The sequence below is a fragment of the Sinocyclocheilus rhinocerous genome, unplaced genomic scaffold (genome assembly GCF_001515625.1).
Source record: "Sinocyclocheilus rhinocerous isolate Xijiao unplaced genomic scaffold, SAMN03320098_v1.1 scaffold140, whole genome shotgun sequence".
NCBI classification, from domain to species: Eukaryota; Metazoa; Chordata; class Actinopteri; order Cypriniformes; family Cyprinidae; genus Sinocyclocheilus; species Sinocyclocheilus rhinocerous.
In genome coordinates this window covers 2,021,583-2,045,955 of record NW_015642053.1, presented here as the reverse complement: position 1 = coordinate 2,045,955, position 24,373 = coordinate 2,021,583, and the positions used below count along the sequence as shown (strand labels likewise).

At 37.4% G+C, this 24,373-nt stretch overlaps 1 protein-coding gene across 2 annotated transcripts in view; it reads right to left on the bottom strand.

Moving 5' to 3' along the window:
- Positions 1 to 21,746, bottom strand: part of LOC107755493 (transmembrane protein 94-like) — a 26,227-nt gene extending 4,481 nt beyond the window's left edge. The window contains exons 1-29 of one of the 2 annotated variants that reach the window (XM_016572296.1): positions 21,633 to 21,746; positions 20,089 to 20,348; positions 15,735 to 15,854; positions 15,521 to 15,648; positions 15,269 to 15,405; positions 14,792 to 15,000; positions 13,315 to 13,466; positions 13,043 to 13,145; positions 12,583 to 12,669; positions 12,125 to 12,241; positions 11,723 to 11,779; positions 9,558 to 9,662; positions 8,508 to 8,681; positions 8,111 to 8,326; positions 7,707 to 8,019; positions 6,517 to 6,690; positions 6,326 to 6,428; positions 6,016 to 6,224; positions 5,017 to 5,198; positions 4,789 to 4,924; positions 4,593 to 4,702; positions 4,296 to 4,395; positions 4,008 to 4,116; positions 3,557 to 3,746; positions 2,539 to 2,616; positions 2,367 to 2,452; positions 2,171 to 2,252; positions 1,900 to 2,063; positions 1,722 to 1,822 (exon numbers count right to left, since the gene is read on the bottom strand). In XM_016572296.1, coding sequence (XP_016427782.1) covers positions 1,722 to 1,822; positions 1,900 to 2,063; positions 2,171 to 2,252; positions 2,367 to 2,452; positions 2,539 to 2,616; positions 3,557 to 3,746; positions 4,008 to 4,116; positions 4,296 to 4,395; positions 4,593 to 4,702; positions 4,789 to 4,924; positions 5,017 to 5,198; positions 6,016 to 6,224; positions 6,326 to 6,428; positions 6,517 to 6,690; positions 7,707 to 8,019; positions 8,111 to 8,326; positions 8,508 to 8,681; positions 9,558 to 9,662; positions 11,723 to 11,779; positions 12,125 to 12,241; positions 12,583 to 12,669; positions 13,043 to 13,145; positions 13,315 to 13,466; positions 14,792 to 15,000; positions 15,269 to 15,405; positions 15,521 to 15,648; positions 15,735 to 15,854; positions 20,089 to 20,112 — 3,766 coding nt within the window. In that variant the 5' untranslated portion in view covers positions 20,113 to 20,348; positions 21,633 to 21,746. The remainder of the gene's footprint in view (positions 1 to 1,721; positions 1,823 to 1,899; positions 2,064 to 2,170; positions 2,253 to 2,366; positions 2,453 to 2,538; positions 2,617 to 3,556; positions 3,747 to 4,007; positions 4,117 to 4,295; positions 4,396 to 4,592; positions 4,703 to 4,788; positions 4,925 to 5,016; positions 5,199 to 6,015; positions 6,225 to 6,325; positions 6,429 to 6,516; positions 6,691 to 7,706; positions 8,020 to 8,110; positions 8,327 to 8,507; positions 8,682 to 9,557; positions 9,663 to 11,722; positions 11,780 to 12,124; positions 12,242 to 12,582; positions 12,670 to 13,042; positions 13,146 to 13,314; positions 13,467 to 14,791; positions 15,001 to 15,268; positions 15,406 to 15,520; positions 15,649 to 15,734; positions 15,855 to 20,088; positions 20,349 to 21,632) is intronic. The other variant, XM_016572297.1, reaches the window with a different exon arrangement.
- Between the last annotated feature and the right edge of the window lie 2,627 nt (positions 21,747 to 24,373).

The following is a 24,373-nucleotide window of genomic DNA, read 5'->3' as shown; positions in this document are numbered from 1 at the left end:
GTATGCATTACAAACCGAACAATTCGATTCGTTGGACTAATCCTATTACATTTGGAAAATAAAACAGCTTAAAGTGTGTGAAATATGATGTACTCCGTGCCACTGCGCTCAACAAGGCAGCCCAAGCGACGTAACAGGCAGCGTGCTGTCTGCCCCGTGATAACCTCCCCTTGCTGGGGTGCGTCGAAAGACGATGATCTTGTGTCGACGATAGCCAGAGATATTGACAAAAACATCAAATGTTGGCAATATTAAGATATTTGTAATTTCTAATTAATGTAGGCCTGTTACATTCTTATTTTTATTAGGCCTATTATTATTATTATTATTCTGAAGTTACTTTTATTAGGCCTATTAAATTAAAATTACATTTAATTTGCCCTGCAATAATTACCAAATAACTGACGTGCTGCGAGGATAACAAAAGATTAGGCTATATACTCCTCAATAGGGGTGTGCAATATTGATATCTGGATATTTTATCGATAACGATAATTAGACGATATTTTGCCAAGTGTGTTATTGTGCTGACATCTTAAGGACTGCCGTGGACAGCTGACTCCTAATGTTTTTGATATTCTTCATATTCTGTGTGGTGGTCAGTTCACAGCAGTGGTAGAAAGTAGCTAATCTTTTTCAATGAGTTTAAATTGATTTTTACTTCTTATGGGTATTTTTACCTTTATAAAGCCATTTTTTTTTCTAAAAGTGTGGATCATCTTTTGAGTCAAATTCTTACATTTAATTAGTCGGTTAGAATAAGACCTTTGGGCTTTTACCAGGCAAATGAAATCAGTATCAACAAAATGTATCTTTGCAATAGGAAGGAAACACAGAAGCTGCATCTGAACGAAGTGGCATTTAGATGTATTTACACACTGTTTAATGCAGCTCAGAGGGACATGGAATGATTTAACCTGCAGTTACAAATGCATAAATAATGTTTTGCTATTTAAAAATAAAAAAATAAAATAAAAATGAAAAGATACTTTAAATGTGAAATTAAAACGTCACGTATGCGTGCACTCTGTAGGCGTTTTGTTTGGTTTTTGTAATATACTCGATAATGTCAAATCGCACATCGTTAAAACAACAATCACGATATTATCGCAGACGATATATATCACACACTCCTCAACTAAAATGTTTTTTAAAAAGGTATTTTAATACTGGTCTATTAGCTATACAATGATTTATAGGTCTACAATTAAAATATTAACACTGCAGTCATCAATAAAAATCAATGACATAAAAAGCTTTTATTTCAAGCACCGACTTTCAAAAACAACCTGTTTAACACGAAATATGTTTCTTCTCATTTTTTTCCACTATGTAATATTAGAAATATTAAGGGAACAAATTAAAACAGTTAGCTATATACCGTTATCAGCACATGTTGAAGCAGATCTCTGAGAGAATATGCGGCATCAGATGCCGAAAGCTCCGTCATTACGTTTTTACTTTCACTTTCTGCATAGTGAATTTACTGAGATTAAGACATTCATAACTCTTGCGCAAAGTTTGCACGTTGCTTGTGTGTGATATCTATTGGCTCGCCTTCATGGTTTAAAACAGAAATATTTCCAACATTGCGACGTAACCAATTATCCCAGTACCGAACGTACAGAACCGAACCGTGACACCACTGTGTCGTATCGTACCGAACCGTGAATTTTGTGAACTGTTACACCCCTAGAGACAATGTATTTTATTAAAATCACCTGTGTGCAAAGCCAGAAAACCTGCCATGATCTTCTGAATCAAAAGCAGCCCATTGGACAATTCACCAAACCACTGCGGGCCATCCTGGGAGCTGTATACACTAATTATTGATTAGCACTCATAACTAATTCATGGCATCTAAACACAAGAGAAAATGACATTCAAGTGATTGTGTACCTGGATACGAGTATCTGAGAGCAGGTGATGGTGCTGTTATCAATTTTTGTGAGGTTAGCTGCTCTAGAACACACTTCCTGTAGAGAAAACCCAAAGCCGACTAAGTAGGCTAACATCGTCAGACCGAACTTCAACAGGAACCAGCCCAGGAAGTAGTGCTGAGTCTGTAGGTTGGAGTCAAAAATAACATGAACGCGCATGTGAGTTATGTCAAGCATGTTTAAATAGTTTGCAGTTTAAATCGAGTGCATTGTGGGGTCTCATGATTGACCTTGCGTGGTATGGAGTCCAGATTCTTTCCAGTAGCGACTGTCAACACTGAACTGTCAGGAGGTTTTCCCAGGAAGGACACGCTGTGAATGCCAGCATTTTTTTTTTATATATAAAGTTCCCCGATATGACACAATGACCTAGTTTTACTAAAACGCAACATGTGGGCATCTTTTTTGTGTTTTCTTCCCTTTTACCTTAGCAGTGGATAACAGAAGCAGGAAAGCCACAGTATGTCTGTGATATTCATGGGAGGAGGCAGCTGAATAAGGCAGGCCAGGAACTACAAAACCAATACATCAAGAGTACAAATATGAATTCTGTTCATTTTATTTCCTGTAAATAACATACAGGTCTGTTTTTTCTCACCTGAATGATGACCAGTGTCAGTTGACACTGCAGTAGGAAGAGGAAGCACTTGCGAATGCCGTAAGTGGTGTCTCTCGCCTGAAGATACATCAAGAGACAGCACTCAGATTCAAACTTTTTTTTTAAAGATTGTTTTATTAGACAGAGTCAAAATATACAGGAAATTTTGATGGGGGAATGGGATTGGGACTGGTTGCAAGGAAGACTCGTACCTGCATGACTATATTCATTTTTTTTTTTTTTGCATGAGCTGTGGTGTGGTGGTTGGCAGACATGTTTTAGACACATTGATCTGTGGTGCTCATGTTGATGATGCAGATTTGAGTCTTGCCTGCAACATGCCTGATTCCATTCTCCTTCCCCTAATAATTTCATGCCCATTTATGATATGTGTCTACATATAATAAGCACAAAAAATCCCCCCAATTTCTCATTTCAGTTGTATATGTACACTACCTTTCAAAAGTATGGGATCAATAAGATTTTCAAGATTTAAAAAAAAAAAAAAATTTATACTTTTATTCAGTAAGAATATACATTACATTTTCTTTTATACATATTATACATTAAATTTCTCAAAATGACAGTAATGACATTTATACTGTTACAAAAGTGTTCAATTTCAAATAAATGCTGTTCTTAGGCTTTCTATTCATCAAAAAAATCTTTAAAGAAAAAGTATTATGGTTTCCACAGAAATATTATGCAGACACTTCAGACATTGAGGACTCGAGTAATGGCTACTAAAAACTCAGCTTCACCATCACAGGAATAAATACATTTTAAAATATAATAAAATAAAAAAACAGTTATTTGAAATTCTAATGACATTTCACAATGTTACTGTATTTTTGATCAAATAAATGCAGATTTGGTGATCATTAGACTTCTTTCAAAAACTGTACAGACCCCAAACTTTTGAACGGTAGTAAATAAATAAGCATGTATCTTCTTGCTCCCATGTGATCAACAGCCTCATCAACCCTACAGCGTGTGTGCATGCCAGAGCTCCCCATACCTGCTCTATGAGTTTGACCATGCTGACACTCTCGCCCTGATGGAAGGACATGGAGCAGGCGAGGCTGTTGAGACTAGCACTGAGCCCCAGTGGAGACAGCTCATCACAGTCTCCATTCAGCCCGCAGCCCGCAGCATACCCAAATGTCTCCCATGAGCACCGGGACGGGTACAGAGGATCCAGGGAGATACTAAAACACACAGAGAGAGGGTTTCCAAATTCAAATTCAAATGAGGCATAGAGTACTCTAAAAGAAACTTCATTTCTTAGGCTGATGTACACTATATTTAATGATGTCACACATTTAGAATTATGCAGTGACAAAAAAACTCAAAGCTATCTTTTTAGTTTCTTGAAAATTGCCACTCTTTAGATTGCAGCTTTGCATAAGATTATAGGTCGTATTTAATTCTGGTGTACAGTGGAGTACAGTGACGTGTGTGTTACCCACCTGATGTCACTCTGCAGAAAAAGGCAGCTGTTACGGAAGTTTGCAGCGCTCCCCAAACAGCACGTCACCTCTCTGTTCTCCTGCATGATCTTCATCATTTCACACATTGCTGTCAAACACAAATATTTAGAGGGTTCAACTCTTAAGTACACTAGCATATAGCACATATGGACTAAAAGCCACAAAACCTTTTTTCTCATTCGAGAAGCAGTTTCATTCGGATATACATCATAACAGAACAACTTTTGCTTCATGCTGCCTTTAAAGCTGGTATTGAGGCTGACTCACTTTCTGGGGTGCAGTCTGTGAACAGGGGCACCAGTAGAGGCACATTGTCTATGTTCTTCAAATGTGGGCGAACCTGATGAATGCCACGAGGCAGTTTGGCCTATAGAACAACAGAGAGGAAAGAGCATCAATCAGTATTAAAGAAACTCCAAAACATATTTCAAACTGCCAAACATTTACACCACCTCTGTGCAGCATTAAAAAGTCTATGCAAAGAAACTTTAGAAGCGCTTCTGTGCCACCTAAATCTGGCATTAGAATCTAATTCTAAAATCTAATTGTACTGCTATTGCTTACTCTGTTGCAGTCTTCTAAGAAACTGGGCACATCACTGTCAGTAGGCTGGAAGCTGGCGAAATCTGATTGGTCCTCAGGCAGTAGTGGGCCCTCTGCATCATCACGAGAATCTAAGAAGAGAGGTTGGATCATTTAAATTAGGGAAAATGTAGAGTAAATTTTGTGTGCAGGCAGGCAGGCAGAAAAACACACTTACCGTGAAGAAGGTCATCATGTAGAGATCCTGCTTGGCTTGGGCTGGACGGAGCACCATCGCAGTGACCATCTCCGTTTGGGGTCAGAGAGATGTGACAGTTCCAGCCCGTCTCCAAACCCATCTTCTCTGCAAACACCTATAAGCAAAGCTAACATTAAGAGGCGACAAAATATGACACGGCAAATGCATCATGTTTTTACTGAGTGTGTTTTCCCATCAGTGTCATACTTTGCTACGCAGCTCGTCCTCCATGGAGAAGTACACAAAGCGGATACAGGCTCCCACCAGGTTCTCAATGAGCCGTACAGTGTCCAGTCGGGCCTGGAACTGGGACGACACCATTCCCATGAAGATCTGGCCACTCAGAGCCTGCACACAGTCCTCCTTCTCCAAACCTTCTCCAATACCCTCTGAAACATATACAGTACACAAACATGTTAAGAGATGGTGAGTTTGATTCGTTTCAATGAATCAGTTTAAACCATCCACTTCTATCTACAAATCGAAAAATGAATCTATCTATCTATCTATCCTTCCCTCCAGCCATCTACGTATCTGTCTATCCATCTATTTATCTAATCATCAATCCATCCATCTAGCTATCTATCAATCTAGCTATGTATCTGTCTATCTACATATCTATCATCCATCCATCCATCTACATATCGGTTTATCCATATAACCATCTGTCTCTATTCATCCATCCATCCATCTATGCAGCTATGTATCCATCAATCCATCTATCCATCTACATCTGTCTATCCATCTATGTTTCTATTCAGGTATGTATCTATTTGTCTATCCATCTATGTATCTATCATGCAACCATCAATTCATCCATCTATGTATCTATCCAGGTATGTATCTGTCTATCCATCTATGTATCTATCATTCATCCATCTGTCTATCCATCTGTTTCTATTCATCTATCCATCCAGCTATCTATCTAGCTATGTATCTATCCTTCCATCCATCCATTTACATATCTGTCTATCCATCTATTTATCTATCCATTCATCTAACTATCTATCCAGCTACGTATCTGCCTATCCACTGATGTATCTATCCATCTATTTGTCTGTCTATCCATCTACGTATCTATCCAGCTACATAAACATCTATCTACCTATGTATCTATTGGATCAGCTGATCACTAGACAAACATATCAAGATATATATTTTAGCTCTACTGTCTGGACTGTGAGCTGAACAGACAATGTCTCTTACCATCAGAGCTCCAGCTGTTCCTGCGGCTGCCGTGTTTGATGGGGGTGGTACTGGGAAGCTCCACCCCAGAAAAGAGCGTGGGGCCTGGAGCCAGCTCCACACATTTTCCATTGAGCTGTCCAGACAATGCCACCTGCATAGGCTTATAGGCGAATGCAGAACAATATCCTGACAGACAGGCACGTTGGTAGAAATCTAAAACCTTTTTCCTATGGGGCATAACACCAGTAGTTTAGTACACAAACAAAATTCTCCACTCTGCATATTAAGAAAACTAAATGACTAGTGTTTTTCAATTAGTGTCTCTGACCTATCCGAGCCAGACAGCGGATAGATGTCCGCCCCATCCCAGAAATCCGTGCAGGCTTCCAGGATGAGGTCGGCCGAGCCGTGGGAGAGCATTTGTACATTATCTGAACAGAGTTCAAAGGGCAAAGGTCAGTGACTAAACAAAACACCAAGGACAAACAGGAAGTGGGATAGTGAAAAAATGGGTCATACTGGTAGTGCTGTCCCTGACGAACAGACTGATGAGGTGACTGATGGGGGGCTGGCGTTTGGTGAAGTGATGGAGGCGCCTGGGAGCAGATTCTTTGGCCTTCTCTCCGGAAGGAAGCTGATACAGAGCCAGATGATTCTCATGCTTAAAGAGTTCCCTCGCTCCTGGAGTGAAACCTGACATACAACAGAACAGGAAAGAACAACTCAGTAATCTTAAGAAAGGACGTTAATTTACTAAAATGAGTTTAACGTCACTAGTCACTACAAGTACTGCCAGACTAAAAGTTTAAAAATAATTTGGGATGCACAATATCAAATATATTTTGTATACGCATGTTGGCCAATATTAGAGATTTTCCTCCATTCATCATTATAGGTTGAGGCATGCACTAATATTAATGTTCTGCCTGATACCGATAGCTGTTAAATGCCAGATATGAAAATTCAGCATTATTTTTGTTGACAAAAATTACAAATAAACAAAAAGTAATGTCCGCACACTGGCGATACTGCTCCTATATATTTTTAATTATAAACAACGCAACATTTCGACCAATTAGATCTTCGTCAGGCATCACCCTAATCCGTCGAAACGTTGCAATATGAATAAATATATATATATATATATATATATATATATATGGGTTTTTGGATGTGCACACCGTTTTGTATTTTCTTATAGTTTAAAAAAAATTATAATTAAAACATTAAAAAAAATAAAATAAATAAAATGAGTCATTTTAATTGCTACAAGTGAATGTAGGCCTCACAACATAATACACAGTATGAAAATTTTTTTGATATTTGCTATGAGTTTTGCTAAAGAACACATTAAATTATTAGTGTTTTTAAAGACTAAGTGAGTTTTTAGTTTTTACATGTTTTATTTTAAATTTCCGATGACAATACTAATACAGAATTGTTATACTGTGAATTTTCTGTTTAGGGCAGAATTATAATTCTAATATGATAAAGAAGACAATTTTCGATTAATCAGCCAGGAGATTTTAAAATCTAAATATTGAATGTGTCAAATAATGATAAAAAAATGTTGTTCGTGTTTGTATAGCCCTGTATTCTTGTTACGGGTGGCCCACAGAAGCTACAGGAGTACAAAATTAATAAAAGATTATTGTGCAATATTATAAATCCTGAAAATATATGTTTATTAACATGCTTCACTCTTTTACCTATAAGGCGAGATAGTTCACAGAGGCCCCAGGGAACATGAACTGGTAGAACCGCCCCGTGGCATTCCTGCAGCGCCATGTTTGACAAGTGGTCTGAAAATCTGCAGAGCTGCTGGGTGACGGTGGCATTGCACAGGTTCAATAGGATGTTCAAGCCCAGAGGCTTCAAAGAGGGCAGGTGATTCTGCCAACCGGAATCATCAAACTGGATGCTGACAGGGTTCTGCTGATCCTGGGACATACTCAACATCTCCAGATGATAGTCGCACACAAAATCTTCTGCTTCACACAGATCATCACCCACACCACATGGCTGGAAATAGAGACACACACAAACACATCAACCAGACCGCAGAGCTATAACCTGAAACAGCTCTAGTAGTAATATTTAGATGTAGTCCTACCTGAGCAACGTTGTTATCACCACCCTCAGTGTCATGGCTGAAACTGACGTTGGAGCCTGATGGGTGTTTGGAACGGGTGGTTTGGGGTCCTCGACGCTGGCGCTGGTTATCTGAGGAGCGGGCGGTGTCATGTGACGTCTCGCTGGGTTCCTGCTCCGCCATGTGAAGGGAGGGTTCAAACGCTGGTAAACACAGCAGTGCTTCGCCTTCCTGAGGCTAAACACAGAAAAACACACACACACGGACTGAAACGAGACAAAACACAGAGGCTAAAATAATAACTTATTCAAGTCCAGCCCTATCAAATACAATTACATACTGCATTTTTGCAGTAACCTAATTCAAATCATCATAATTAAAAGAAATTATGATGCTCCAATCTAGCTATCAGTAGTACCTCGTCTTGTTCCTCCTCGTCCTCTGTCCTGCAGAGGGAGTTGACTGAAAGGTCGTCTCTGAGGTCATCCTGGCTGTCATGAGGAGGTTCTACTCGTCCACTGAAGAACAGCACGGTCTCGGGACTGGGGTTGGGCCAGGACAGAATGCCCTGCTTATCCACACAGCACAGCACCTATGAGAGGTCAGAAAATAAGATACTTTATCAGTTAATAAAGCTTATGGTATTCTTTGAATTTAAAGCAATACTAAATGAATAATTTACAAGCAAATGTCTATTACTTTCACCAAATATTTTTAAAGATTGCTACAACAATACTGTTAATACCACCCACCCACGGTATTGATCATAATTAAGTTTTAATTAAAAATAATTTTTGTGTACTGTTGATGAAGAACAGCTACAAAGCTATTACAACTACACTTCCCATCTAGCATGAGAATGATAAAGTATACTTAAATTAAATAATGCATATCATTTGCTAATTATGTCACACTACATATGCAATGTTTACATTATGCTTAGGTTTATATGTTTCTAAATGCATTGCAAATGGATTTTAAATGCATATTTCATATATGATCATGTTTTGGACATTTAGCCTATTTGCAGTACTGCATTCATGCCCTCTAGTCTTGTATTATGAAGCCTATTTATTTACTGTAAACACCACTTGACATTGTTTATACATACTCAGGGATGTGTTATAATTACTGTTTGTGGTAATTACCATCATGATACAGATGCAGTATGTCAAGGATGTAAACAAATGTTTAAGAATGTGGACATGACCAAGTTCTTAAAATGGTCCTGCTATTAAAGAGGCATATTGATTGACCACTAACTTAAATATCTGAACAGGAAAACTGCCCTCCTAAATATCTATAGCAATTACAGCCCAGCTGTAAATTGATAATTAGGTTGAAAACAAGCCAAAACGGTCCTTTCAAATGTATTCATTTTTAAAGTGAATATTAATAAATTTTTCTTTCATCAAATTGCAAGCAGAAAGTGTAATATTTCTAATGTGACAACTGGGGGAGCACTTACAGTGACTGAACCCAACGAGTGCAGCAGACTGGAGGTATAACAGAGGGTCTGGGACTCTCCCTTCAACACACTGACCAGGTGTCTCCACACACAGCGAAGCATCTCCTGTACACAAGCACACACACACACACACAAATATGGAGTGAGTTTCATCTGCCCTGAGTTAAACTCAAATCCATGTATCAGCAGCTCTGGGTTTCGAACGGCTCTGCAAAAGTTTCAGGATTTATGAAACCTAAATCCTGGATCTGGTGTCATCCTCAGACAAAACACACACAGACATTCTGACACACACACACACACGCGCACACACATGCACACACACGCACACATTCAAAGAGAGGCTCTGTAAGACAAAGCCTAGGATAGTCAGGCAAGAAAAAAGCAGCAGTATGCGTGTCCAGTCTTGGGTTTATCCTGGTGCATTCAGGGATTTAGAGCTGTTTCATAAAGATAAATGCACCTTGCAGCAGGCAACAGGAAAAGGGAGACAGAATTTGAATTGACTAAATGACAGAAGATTTGACTCTGAAGCAAACAACTGAGAGCTCGAGGCAGCAGCTACAGGAGAGGAAGAACTGAAAACTGTCAGTGGTAGGTGAATCTATCTTTCTGACACACATCGCAGGTCCAAGAATCCACCTTTAAAGTCAACATGAAATCAAAACTGAACTAATTTACTTTCTTAATACATGTTCCTGTTCTTATTTTTGAGGATTCATCAGTGCATGTAAAGAAAAACTGATTGCCGTTCATCAAAACATAATGATTTAAACCACATATTAACTGACTTTCAGCATATTAAAATGATTTCTAAAGGTGACACTGTCATGTGACACTGAAGACTGGAGTAATGACTGCTAAAAATTCAGCTTTGCCATCACATGAACAAATTACAACTTATAAATACACTTATAAGTTAAAATTACACTTATATAATAAATATAATAAAATAAAGTTATTTTAAATCATAATACTATTTCACAGTATTATAGTTTAAAAAATATTTTTTAATCAAATAAATGCACCCTGTCGGTGCATATAATTTGTGACATAACGCAGTTGCGTTGCAGGCGTCTTGAGTTCGAATCCCGGCTCGAGGACCTTTCCCAATCCCACCCCCTCTCTCTCTCCCACTTTGCTTCCTGTCTACTCTACACTATCCTAATAAAAAAAAAATATATATATTTTTTTTTTAAATAAATGCACCCTTGTTGGTAAACACAAGAGATTTTTCAGTGATCCCAAACTTTTTAACCTTAGTACATTTATAAACTATATCTGTAAATATGTCTGCTAAAAAAAAAATACGTCAACTGTAAGGACTATACTAGGATATAGATGACCTTGAATCTAACAGACACAGAAACTCCACAAAAGTCCAATTTTAATTTCACTGGGTCTTTAAAGAAACATCATTCAACACACACACACACACACTCAGACTTAAACTGTGCACAGCTGTTAAATAAAAAAAATAGAAAATTAATGAAGAGCTTCTTAAAACCTTTCTTTTTTGTATTACAATGTCTTTGAAATAAGAAATTAAACAGCAAAACAGTGCAACATTTTCAGTCTGCTCATATGTCTGATCTCTCCATGCAGACAAATACTTACCACACTTTGGAAATTTTAAAGGGAAAAAACAGTCTTGATCATGCAGAAGTTCTCAAAACGTACATTAACTAAGATAAATGTAGTCCAGACAAGCACCACCACTATAGAGAGAGCTTATACTCTATCATGCAAACCTCAGGCAGACAGAAGGTGGGCAGGCAAAGGCCGAGGTCAGCAGGTCACAGGTCAGCGTGGGGGGGTGCCAAACTAACCGGCAGCACAAGAAGCAAAAAAGGTGTAAATAAATAAAAAAGACCGCAGGTGTATATTGGCTGATTTTGCAAACTTGACCGAACGAGGTGAGATGAAGTGACCGCGTTTTTTAAAAGAAAAAATGAGAACTGAAAAAAAAAAAAAAATGGTGACAAGAAAAAATAACAGGCTCTTTTCATACTGCTCCTCTGATAAACAGGTTGACATGACTAATAATCAGAACAAAAAGGTGAAGAAAAAGATGACGGTTGTGGCAGGGTCCAGAGCAAGGGAGAAGGATCACAAGAAGCGTGTGGTGAACGGGTGGGACAGGAGGAGGAATACAGAGGATATACCTGGGAGGACACCACTTCCGTGTAGCTGCTTAGAGTGTCCTCTGAGAACTTAGCAAGCTGGGACGAGAGAAAAGTCTGATTAAACACCTGAGCAGACGGTCAGCCCTCCGTTTCAACTCTGGCCTAAACGCTTCACCTCGGATCCGCAATCCCTCCCTAAGCCTCTCTACTACTAGTGTGAGCTGGGCCAATGAGCTTTACTTCCTCATGCAGTGTTGCAGCTGCAAATCAAAGTTAATACACACAGTAATCACAGACTGAGCGAGTTACAATTTAGCAGCAATATCCGTCGATGTGGGATTTGGGAAGTTATGCATTTTTTGTGTCTGCATATGTGTGAGTGTGAATTGCTAATGAATAGCATAAACAAGTGAATGAATGTGTGGTGTTCTTCTGTCTTACCAGGCCGGTGGGAGAGTTACGGCTAGACTCGGCTAACACGCGGGCCTCTCCGTACGCATTCACCAGAATCCACATCACAGGAAACAGAAGAGGTAAAATGGGCAATACAGCCATCATCTATTCACCAGAGAGCACAAGAGGAGGACAAAAAGAGGGCAAGAGAAACATTAATACCACCATTTTTGTGGCAAATAAAATGTTAGCATCAAACGTTTAGTGGATAAGGATAATGATAAGGATTTACATTATTTACAATTTTTACCCAATAATATTTATGAGCTTGGCACAACTAGAAAAATGTATATTTCACTTGAATTACATCACTTTCCCAGGTCTAGAAATCACACATCAGATACCAATTTCAGTGAAAAACCTCGTTCTTCCAAAAAATACAAATGAACAAGAAATATCCTGATTTGTAAATGTTTTGGCTCATTTTGTGATGAACTATTATCAACCTGCAACTGAAGGAAGTTGAAGGGTCCAGGGGTGAGACCAGGAGTGTCACAGAAGAACCGGATCGTGTTAATAGAGAAAAAGGCCACCTATAAATGAAAAAGTCGACCAAAGATCATAATCAGTAAATGGACACATTTTCACATTAATTGTTTAACTGTTATGTGTTATCACACATCTTGCAACTGGGACATGTGTGCATCATGAGTCATGACAGCTTTCACACTGACAGTGTTTCACAACATTATTTTATGCTGCTTCGTAATAGCTTTTTTGCAACAGGTTTACAGAAAAGAATCACCTTATTTTCTGCTGAGTTCAGCAGCCTCAACAAAGAAAATCTACATACATACTATGCAATGTGAATACAGCAAACTGTTAATACAGGTGTCAAAAAGGATATTGCTTGCAGGCGAAGTATGTGTGAAACAAAACTTGTGCATGTGGTCAGTTTTGTCATACCAATACAGCAGGACAGGCGAATTTGGCAATGATGGACTGCACTGTGAACCGTTCATTATCAAGGGCTGTGACTGGACGGGAGAGAGCCAGGTCAAGACTGTTCCTATTGGCCAGAAAAAGGTGATTACTTACTATTAGCTGCTGTGAGAACACAAAAATGTTCACATATCACAAAGAAAAAGATGGCATGTATAGTTATCATTTCCTTAATTTAATCACACCAAACATATTTCAGCATTTATAACAAGTTAGTTTAGCTTGGATGTATTAACCTGACACTGTCGAGTATAGGTGTGCGCACCACCCTGAAGAGGCGGTACTGCTGGGGTCTGTGGGGGCCCCTCCGCTCATTCCTGCGCGGGGAGGGAGGAGGAGAGAGCGGCGGAAAAAGGTCTCCTGGCTCCAGCAGGATGTGTTCGTCGTCCTGGTAACAGAAGTTACAGTGATTGAGAAGAACAGACAGAGAGTGCCACAGAACCTGAGAGAAACACTCATTAATAAAGTGTTCTCCAAGCTTTTCTTTTGTACAGTTTCAGATTACAGCACAAAATACCAATATATAGTTCATAGAGTTATTTCTACTTCAGTAAAATCACAATAGCTTGATAGTGGATCTCTATTTAAAATGTGTAACACAATTTCCTAACCAGCCACAATGAGTGAAAGGTCATTGTGTTACATGCTTTGTTTCTATTTCTAAGGCATTATGCTATGTAGCCACGAGCACTAAAAGCTAATTGGTCAAAAATCCCACTCATCAAATATAAGTGTACATTAAATATCAAATACTTCCTGATTGACTGTGTTTGGGTCACACCACTCAAGTAGTAACCGTACATGTAGTTACTGTGTTACTCTGGCAGAAACTATAGTTACCGTGCAGTGTTGTTATTGTAAACTAAAATTAAAACTATTAAACATCGTCTTTGCTCATTGAAATAAAGCTGAAATTTAAAAAATATATAAATATTAGACGTAATAAAACACTCATTAATAAAGTGTTCTCCAAGCTTTTCTTTTGTACAGTTTCAGATTACAGCACAAAATACCAATATATAGTTCATAGAGTTATTTCTACTTCAGTAAAATCACAATAGCTTGATAGTGGATCTCTATTTAAAATGTGTAACACAATTTCCTAACCAGCCACAATGAGTGAAAGGTCATTGTGTTACATGCTTTGTTTCTATTTCTAAGGCATTATGCTATGTAGCCACGAGCACTAAAAGCTAATTGGTCAAAAATCCCACTCATCAAATATAAGTGTACATTAAATATCAAATACTTCCTGATTGACTGTGTTTGGGTCACACCACTCAAGTAGTAACCGTACATGTAGTTACTGTGTTACTCTGGCAGAAACTATATTTACCGTGCAGTGTTGTTATTGTAAACTAAAATTAAAACGATTAAACATCGTCTTTGCTCATTGAAATAAAGCTGAAATTTAAAAAAAATATAAATATTAGACGTAATAACTAATGTTGGCAACTAACTGAAATAAGTTGAAATACTAAAATTAATAAAACAAAAAAAATAAAATAAAGCTAATTATAAAAAACTAATAAAATGACAAAAGACCATAATGAAAACTGAACTGAAAATATACAAATAACATTTTTAAATATTAATAAATGCTGTAATTTTCTACTAAAATAACACTTTTACCATGGTAATTGTTATGTATATTGAAAAATATCTATATCCTACACACTAAATGAATAAAAAGTAACTCAAATCTGACAGTACCTTGATGCCTCTGAGAGATGCAAAGGCTTCCTGGCCCGGCCTAAGAGCGATGACATCACCTTCCACCAGAAGACTGACAGGTAGATTAACCAGCTGCTCGCCTCTGAATGTCCAATGCAGTGACCAGGAAGGGGAAGTGGGGGTGTAGAGGTCAGGATACAAAGAGGGGGCCCATCTGATTGGATGTCCTGCACTTCTCTCCAAATAATCTGGCAACCCATGGGAAAAATGAGAAAGTTAACAAGTCAACATTTACTTGGAACAACAAGTCTAGCAATGACATGAGAGTGAATAATGAGAGTGAATTTCATTTTTCGTTGAACTCTATCATAATTCCAGTTATATCAAAGTGTATTTAGCAACGCATGGAAATATAATGCACATGAATGGATGGATGAGCCACAGCATAACCATCATTATCATTTCCTGAGGCGTGACTGATTTCTTTAGACGTTTATACAGTCGCTGTTCTCTCACCGTTCAGCTGTGAGATGATGGACTTGAGCCTCCGCACCATCTCACTCATCTGTAACCTCTGCTGCCGCCCGATGAGGAAGAGGTTCAGCAGCAGTAGAAGGAAGAGTGCGCCCGCGTTCACCAACTCTATGCCTTGACTGACACAAAAAAGGAAAGAGACTTACATAAAAAAAACACCTGGTAGCTAAACTCCAATACATGATGTCAAATCAAACTGTCAATCAAAAGTTTTTGGCACTAAGCCCTGCCCACCTGCCCGCTGGCTGACTGCCATGACAACACAACAGCCCAACAACCACAACCAGAGTGAGAACAGCTCCTGGCCAATGGAAGCACGAATGCCGGCTGTCATGATGAAGGAAGCTCTTAGCCCACAGCTCCTGTAAAACAAAGAGGAAAACCAAAATCAGAAATTCCCTGACAAAAGTAATATAACTGTGTTGATAACAAGCAATCCAGAACAGACCTGTATGGTGGATCTACGCTGGCTGGATTTCTGGTGTTGTCCCAGTAAGTTGGACAGCTGGTCCCGTAGGGTGCACAGAGCCTGAGCCGTGGACAGTCCCAGTGGAGTCGCCTCCTCCTCCTACAGCACAACCAGATTTCACAATTAGTTGGCCACGTGAATTTTCTATGTTGACCAATAGAAACCTGCTTTGCTTGAAAGTGAATTCTGTGAGAGGTGTGCGTCATACATCGATGCATGATTTTCTATAGACAAAGGACTTTTGCACATGAAATTTGGCCAAAATTTCGCTAACGTGACCACAATGCTGTCTATTAGAGACAATAGCTCCTTTCCTCCAGTTTATAAAAACAAATACAAATCATGTTAAGTAATGCAATTAGAATGTAAGAGAGTTTAAATGCAGAAATGTGAAGCTTGTATTGTTATAGCATTTCTAACAATTATAATATATACATATAAATATAACATTTATATATTTATTGGCACTGTTGGTTGATTATATTTAAATTTATTGCCATATCAGCTTCACAGGTTAGTCAACGTTCAACAATATAATAAAATAAATACAATATAATAATAAACACAAATATTTTATAAATTCAACTTAGAAATATAGCAGCAAGAAGCGATTATCGGGGTTGAAGTTGAAAAACCTGGGACCAGTTTGCAAAAGCAGATTTTTCAAAAAAAATCAAAATACCTGAAAATTTTACCACGGTGACAATCAAATCCGATATAAGACACTTGTGTCTGCGACTAACGGTTTAATAGTTAAGAGCGATTTCGTACTTTTATTCGCTGCGGGCCCCCGTCAGGCCAATTGGGGCGAGCCTTGGTGACATTGTAGACGGTGTGAGTACTACAATCTCTCCAAGTTTCAAGTCTCTACGACTTACGGTTTGGTCTGCCCGATCAGTTTTAGGTGGAGATTGCTGATTCTCGGCCATTCTAACAATTACAATAGGGTTTCAGCACTATGCGCTTGAACCCCTAATAAAATAGACTAAACAATATACAACTCTTTGAAAGATCCTTTAAAGGTACTTATAATAAAACTGTAAAAGTTTTTCTTGGTCCATCTTACAAAATAAGTCCTTCAAAGTTTGCCCTAATTAACAAAAATATTATCACATGACATTAAAAATTGGGCAGACCAAAAACATATGTTTTATAGACAAGTCTGTGCTACAATACGTCAGTGAGTCAGTCTAGTATTACTGGAGCTATATCACACTAGTCAACATCAAAATTAAATATTTTGTATACTTGTGGCTATACTAACAACTAAACAATCACTAGTGCAGTGCACAAGTGCAATGCACCGTCCCATAGATTGTCCCAATCTGAGAAACAAGCTGCAATAATTTTTTTTTTTAATTGACGGCATGTCCAAACGTTGTATTTAATCTGTAACATTTCACCATGACATTGTTAGAAAATAACCATCCGATGCTTTTTTATTAACTTTATTCACCATTTCTGAACTACTGATGCAAAATATTGAGGGAATGTTGACGCAGTAACTCAAACCTATATATTTAGGCAGAAATTTCATTGCTCAACATGCCTAGAATGGTCAGAAAAGTTTCTCTTCGCTGAAGAATTCTGGTTATCCTACCAGTACACTTCTGGGACGGCTGGGGTCCTGTAGTAGCAAACGAGGGCCCCAGCACTATAAATAAACACGCCGCTTTCCCACAGCCAGAGAGGCACTAAATCCCTGCACGAGCATCTCTCACACATCAACAAGCAGGGATTTACCAGCTCGGACACATGCAGTCACGCATGCTGGCCTATTACGGGTAAACCACTCAAGACCTTTAAAAAGGCATGAAACAATTACGCCCAGAGCCGAGAAGAGTGCACATGCACCTGGCACGGGACTCTCACCTGTTCACGGTACTCAAGATTAATCACACACACACAACAGATTTAAGCCTTTCGATTCGCACACAAGACCAAAATGTTGGATGCCAGACAATCGGACTCAGACAGATCACATACAACCAAGTTTGTTATAGGAAGTGTGCACAGATCCACTCACTTTATTCTTCCAGAACCAGGTCCCATTTTTCAGGATCATGGCTGCGAATGGTCCCTCTGCTGCAAACAGACTAATGTGCGACTGGTGCGCGTGTGGGTTAGACAGGATTGTGGCGGGGTGCTACGGGATAATGTATGCTGCTGTTTCAGCATCAGTCACACGGTCTGGACAGACAGTCTCTGCCTCTGCGCATTCAGAGGCGGTCTTTTGGGCATGTCCCAGCCACCCTGGTGTAGACTGCCAGATAAAAAAGCTTTGCAAACTAAAACCAATGCAACTGACTAGAGAGGATGACCACACAAGCACTCTTTTCAGACAATAACAGTGTGCAGGTCTCCTGAAAATAGTTAAGCTTAAGGAGAATGAATAGAAAATAAAGTAGATTTTGTGAATTCTAGTGTTAATTAATCTGACAGCTCTGCAGAGGCAGCTGCGACACACCGCCTGAAGAGGAACAGGCAAAAAGGGTGCAAAATGGCAATGAAAAGCCGGAGGGAATGAGCAGGTATCAGGGCTGGGGAGCTTTTGAGAGAAAGAACTGGAGTATGAAGTGAGGGAGAGGGGCTTGACAGACAAGCAAAAGCACGGTGTGCCCTCGCCGCCCTGTCCAGGCATTCATCCATTCCAGCTAACACAGCAATTTACGATCCTAGCAGTGATGGGGTGCGGCAGGATGGAGAGCATCCTCAATGAACCTCACAATCTTTCTAAAGTAGGGATCAAATAATCATTAAATGATAACAAACACTGTCTGTTTAAAAAAAAAATTTAAATGAAAAAAATTACAATTAAATTGTTTTAAAAAATTGACATTGATATGATATAAAAACATAAGAAACACGTGTGTATATTTATATACACACTCTTACACTACATATAATTTTCTTAATTTTTAAAATTATGCTAAATTAAATCTAAATCATACTAAATTATATTAAATGGTATATATAAACTAAAGTCAATTAAATACGATATAAAAATGTTTGTGTAAAACATACAATATACTTCTGCTTGAGAGATAATTCTAATAATTGGTGTAAAATATTTCAGCTTTTAGAAATGCAGCATAGCACCCAAAATACTACTTTACCCCCAAAATACTAGTCACAAAATTATTGTACTTTCATATTAATCATTACTCCAACAAAACGCTAAACAAAACTTCACATCCTCACTGAACCTCACAGCCTTGCAATGCACTCCAGATTCAGGATCTGATCCAGATCCCCCTGTTCCTGTACCACGAGAACAACTCTCCCAGCACACTTCCCTTACCTCAGCAAAATCAATACAGGTAAAACAAGAACTAAGAGAGGATCCCAGCAACATCATTACTGCCAATTACACATAATGACTTTAATGATGCTGTCCAACACAAGCAATGTTACAAAATAAATTCAGACAAAGGCTAATTTAGACATTCAAGGCCACACACAAGGTTGTGGGCATCAGTTTTCAAATGATTAAAAAAAAATAAAAAAAATGCCTTTCTATACACATTTGCATATAACATGATAATATGTATTTTAACATGATAATACATGAAACAAATCTCCTGCTTTCACAAGATATGAGTAAAGTCACAGTACTTCTGGCCAACCTCACTGCTTTTCAGGCCCATTATGAACTGCAACAAAGAAAGGCACAACATATCAGCCTTTCTTGTCCAAAGTCAAAAAGAAGATATGGTTTACACAAACTCTACAACTTCCATCTCCATTAAAAAGAATCTGGGCATGGTTCAAGCTAATTATTACAGGACTTCTCAGAGCAAAAATACTCATGACCGGAAAATAAGAATGAAATTCCCCTGTAAATAAACATTACATTTTTCTATTTTAGACTTTTGTGCCCTTGACCTTGATTATGCAAAAACTTTTATTCGCACCAGCTTTTCAGCACTTCCTGTACAGAGGTCTAAATATGCCAGAGAACAAAAATAAATAAATAAATAAATAAATAAATTAGTGAAATTAGTGAAAGTCTAGTCAGTGAGTTTGAGTTCATAGGAGTAATTAATGCATTGTCTTTGGTGGCTGGAATTTGTTTAGAAAATGTGACCATACTTTTTAATTAAATTCTACTATTAAAAAAATAGTATGAATATTTTTTAAACATTATATGATATTAAAATGAGACTAGTGTGATGAAGTTGCCTTATCTATGTAAAGTCATACCCAATCTTTCAACTCGATTTCTTGTTACTGTTGCTTTACAAACAGAGTGTAAAAATAATTTTCAGTGGTAATCAACAGTCTGAGCAAAACCCACTCTCATCTATAAGAGGAAGACACCTCAAGACCTTACCTGTTTCTTATCCTGTAGCTCCATGGCAGCCGCCGTCTCTCACCATACTCTGTCGAGATGCCCAGAGCTGGTAGTTACGGTCCACACTTGTCCCGATCCCAGTCCGGCTGGCAGAGGAAGGCAACTGTGGCCACCAGCTCCAAGACGCTGCACCTGCGGGCACTGCCAGTCTGAGGGACGGATGTCAGGGCTGTAGTCGTGCCCAGGGAACTGGAATCAATGAATGGGTGTGGCTTCTCTCTTCTTACATTCAAAGGGATCTGATCAGGCCAGAAAGTGTTAGAAAAGGAGTTATTACAAATAATTAAAGACTACAATTAACATCAATTGTTTTATCCAAGTTAGGTTTACATGCTGCAGTAATTTGAAAATGTCAGTCACCGGATCTACAGAAGATGGTCAGACTGGCCTTTGCTCACTTACTCATTTCACTGACAACGGCACACAAGAGTGCAATAAAGAGCAATAGCATGTCTGTAAATAAGGGTAGTTCAAATATTAAATTACACCGTATTTTATACTTATGCTATTGCCACCTGATGCCAACCTGACATAATCAGGTTCTGGCAATCACACAAGATGTTTCATTTAATAAAAATGAATATTCTTGCTCACATGAAGGTGGTGAGCTTCCCCGTTTCCCCTGATGTCACTGTAAACATGACCAATTGGGTAATGATAGTCATTTCAAATTAAACAAGAGAAATTATAAAAGAGTGCCAGCAATCTGTAGCTTTTGGCTACAACCTCAAACAATGTAGGGCATTTAATCTGTGGCTTTCTAGGTAAGACGTTATATTTGACAAACAAATCACTGAGCGTTTGGCTTATTTTTTAAAGAGAAAAGCAAACCTAAGCAGCAAACTTGCAAGTTAACTCCCCACTGATTCTTTATATCCAAACTGGCTCACAAAACTGTAATTAACCATCACTGGAGCATACATACATACATAAATAGCACTTACATAATCAATCCAAAATATTCAGAGAGAAAAGAAGTGCTGACCTGATTTATAAGGTGACAGCATTACACAAATACTTAGTGTTTATGCTACTAGAGGCTTTAATATTTGACTACAGGGAGTGAAATGACAACACAGGATTCATCTGAACAACTAAAACAATATGAAAAGTTTTGTAGAGACATTTCGGAGTAATATGTATATTTTTACAGAGAAACCGTAAATAAGCAGTGGTATTACATAAAGTTATCAAATACTTTTCAGTAACAGCTTGCATCTATGAATTACACATCATAAAATATTATATTCCAAATTTTCCCGATTATTATTGGCCCTATGGTAATGTGAAAGGCAGCTGCCATTTGGCATGCTGATCGTTTGATCAAGGCTCGAGACTGATGGAAACAAGCCTGCTGTATCTCACTGTTGAAATGAGCTGTCAAAGTTACAGTCTTTTATATATAAATATCATTAAACCATTTATAAATCATCTAAACAGCTGGTTCATGTTAACAGAGGTGGCCTAGGGGTTAAATGCTACTGGCTACATGTTCAAATCACACTAAATCGACGTAAACTTACGTTATCGAGCTGCAACATCAACGACCCGCAAGTGGCATCGTCAATCATCAAGAGTGTTTAAGCAGAATCCAATAATATTCGTCTCAAAATCCTTGGACTCACTCCCTGCTGACGGCCATGTTAGTGACTAGAAGGGCGTGGTATGTTTGTGCAGGTACGATGTAGTGGAATCTGATTGGTCAGTGTTATCTGAGGGGCGGGATTTGATTTGTTTTGTCCTGTGTGATTGGTCAGTACTACAGGGCGGGTAATCGGCTTGCTGTTGTCTGGCTCATAGGGCGGAGCCTCTGTTTGGCGTAGTTGCCCTGCACGTCAAAGTGAAACATTTGATGTCATATATTTACAACCCAAAATGTAGTAATAAAATTATAAGAAATGTGTTTCAATCAAGGAAAATAATTATCCGAGGGGAAATGTTTTTTAGGAATTATTTAATTGATAAGATTAATTGGAAAAAAAAACATGGCTCTTACCTTATAAATTTGGTGTCCCCAACAAAGTAAAAGAACTACATTTAAAGATTTTTGCATAATATATAACCCACGAATGAGATTACATAAAAATTTGGTAATCCTCATTTGAATTGTAATTTTTTTGTAATTTCAGTATTGAATGATCATCTTTTTTTCAAATGCCGCCTTGTTAAGGGATTTTGGTCTGACTTGTCAAAATTCCTTGCTTCAAAATCCAATTTAGACATTGATTTAACTATGTGTGATATATTCTGTAATTTTTATCATTGTAAACAGAACATAGAATATATAGGAAATGTATTTATTTTATTGGGAAAATACTATATTCATAAATGTAAATTTTCTTCAACATTACCCAAATCACATAATTTACTTTAGGGCCTTTCGCACCGCGGGAACCTTTTCATTTGTGACTTTAAGTACCTAATTATTATAACACAAAAAAATATTAACACCAAAAAAAGTGTCAAATTTTGTGAAACTGTATAATGATCTGCTGAATGTTATGTAATTTGATTTACCTCTGTACTTCTTGTTTATTTTTTTTTCTTTATTGTCTTCCTATATTATTTCTGTATTCATAATGTCAGTTAGTTTATTCTTGTTTATTTGCAAAAAAAAAACACCTTTAATGTCATATAGGATTTATAATAAATGCATATTTATAAATATCACAATTTAAATGTATCTGCACGAAAATGGAAAAAAAAAATATTTTCTCAGTTTTCAGAGAGATATCAGTGATATTTATTGAAAAATTATGAAAACTACACTCCTGCTGACGGCCATGTTAGTGACTAGAAGGGCGTGGTATGTTTGTGCAGGTACGATGTAGTGGAATCTGATTGGTCAGTGTTATCTGAGGGGCGGGATTTGATTTGTTTTGTCCTGTGTGATTGGTCAGTACTACAGGGCGGGTAATCGGCTTGCTGTTGTCTGGCTCATAGGGCGGAGCCTCTGTTTGGCGTAGTTGCCCTGCACGTCAAAGTGAAACATTTGATGTCATATATTTACAACCCAAAATGTAGTAATAAAATTATAAGAAATGTGTTTCAATCAAGGAAAATAATTATCCGAGGGGAAATGTTTTTTAGGAATTATTTAATTGATAAGATTAATTGGAAAAAAAAACATGGCTCTTACCTTATAAATTTGGTGTCCCCAACAAAGTAAAAGAACTACATTTAAAGATTTTTGCATAATATATAACCCACGAATGAGATTACATAAAAATTTGGTAATCCTCATTTGAATTGTAATTTTTTTGTAATTTCAGTATTGAATGATCATCTTTTTTTCAAATGCCGCCTTGTTAAGGGATTTTGGTCTGACTTGTCAAAATTCCTTGCTTCAAAATCCAATTTAGACATTGATTTAACTATGTGTGATATATTCTGTAATTTTTATCATTGTAAACAGAACATAGAATATATAGGAAATGTATTTATTTTATTGGGAAAATACTATATTCATAAATGTAAATTTTCTTCAACATTACCCAAATCACATAATTTACTTTAGGGCCTTTCGCACCGCGGGAACCTTTTCATTTGTGACTTTAAGTACCTAATTATTATAACACAAAAAAATATTAACACCAAAAAAAGTGTCAAATTTTGTGAAACTGTATAATGATCTGCTGAATGTTATGTAATTTGATTTACCTCTGTACTTCTTGTTTATTTTTTTTTCTTTATTGTCTTCCTATATTATTTCTGTATTCATAATGTCAGTTAGTTTATTCTTGTTTATTTGCAAAAAAAAAACACCTTTAATGTCATATAGGATTTATAATAAATGCATATTTATAAATATCACAATTTAAATATGTATCTGCACGAAAATGGAAAAAAAAAATATTTTCTCAGTTTTCAGAGTGATATCAGTGATATTTATTGAAAAATTATGAAAACTACACTTCAGAAGACATTTTACACTTTATAGTTTAACATAACATATAGTTTAACACGTTATACTATTTATAATAGTTTAACACTTTAATAGTTTAACATCTGTACTCACTAATCAGTTTTCTTTTATTTGGAGGCAAATAATTACACATAATTATAACACATATACAAAATAGGTCAGCCTTATAATAAATATAATCACAAATCATCCCCATTTGTTGATAATGATGCTAAATTAAACACATATTTGTTTAAAAAAACATCATTACATTAAATAATGCTTATTAAATCATTAATGTCCATTCCAAACAGTTCAAAATGTCATATTTTTATAGAAAATTGTACTGTATACATCTTT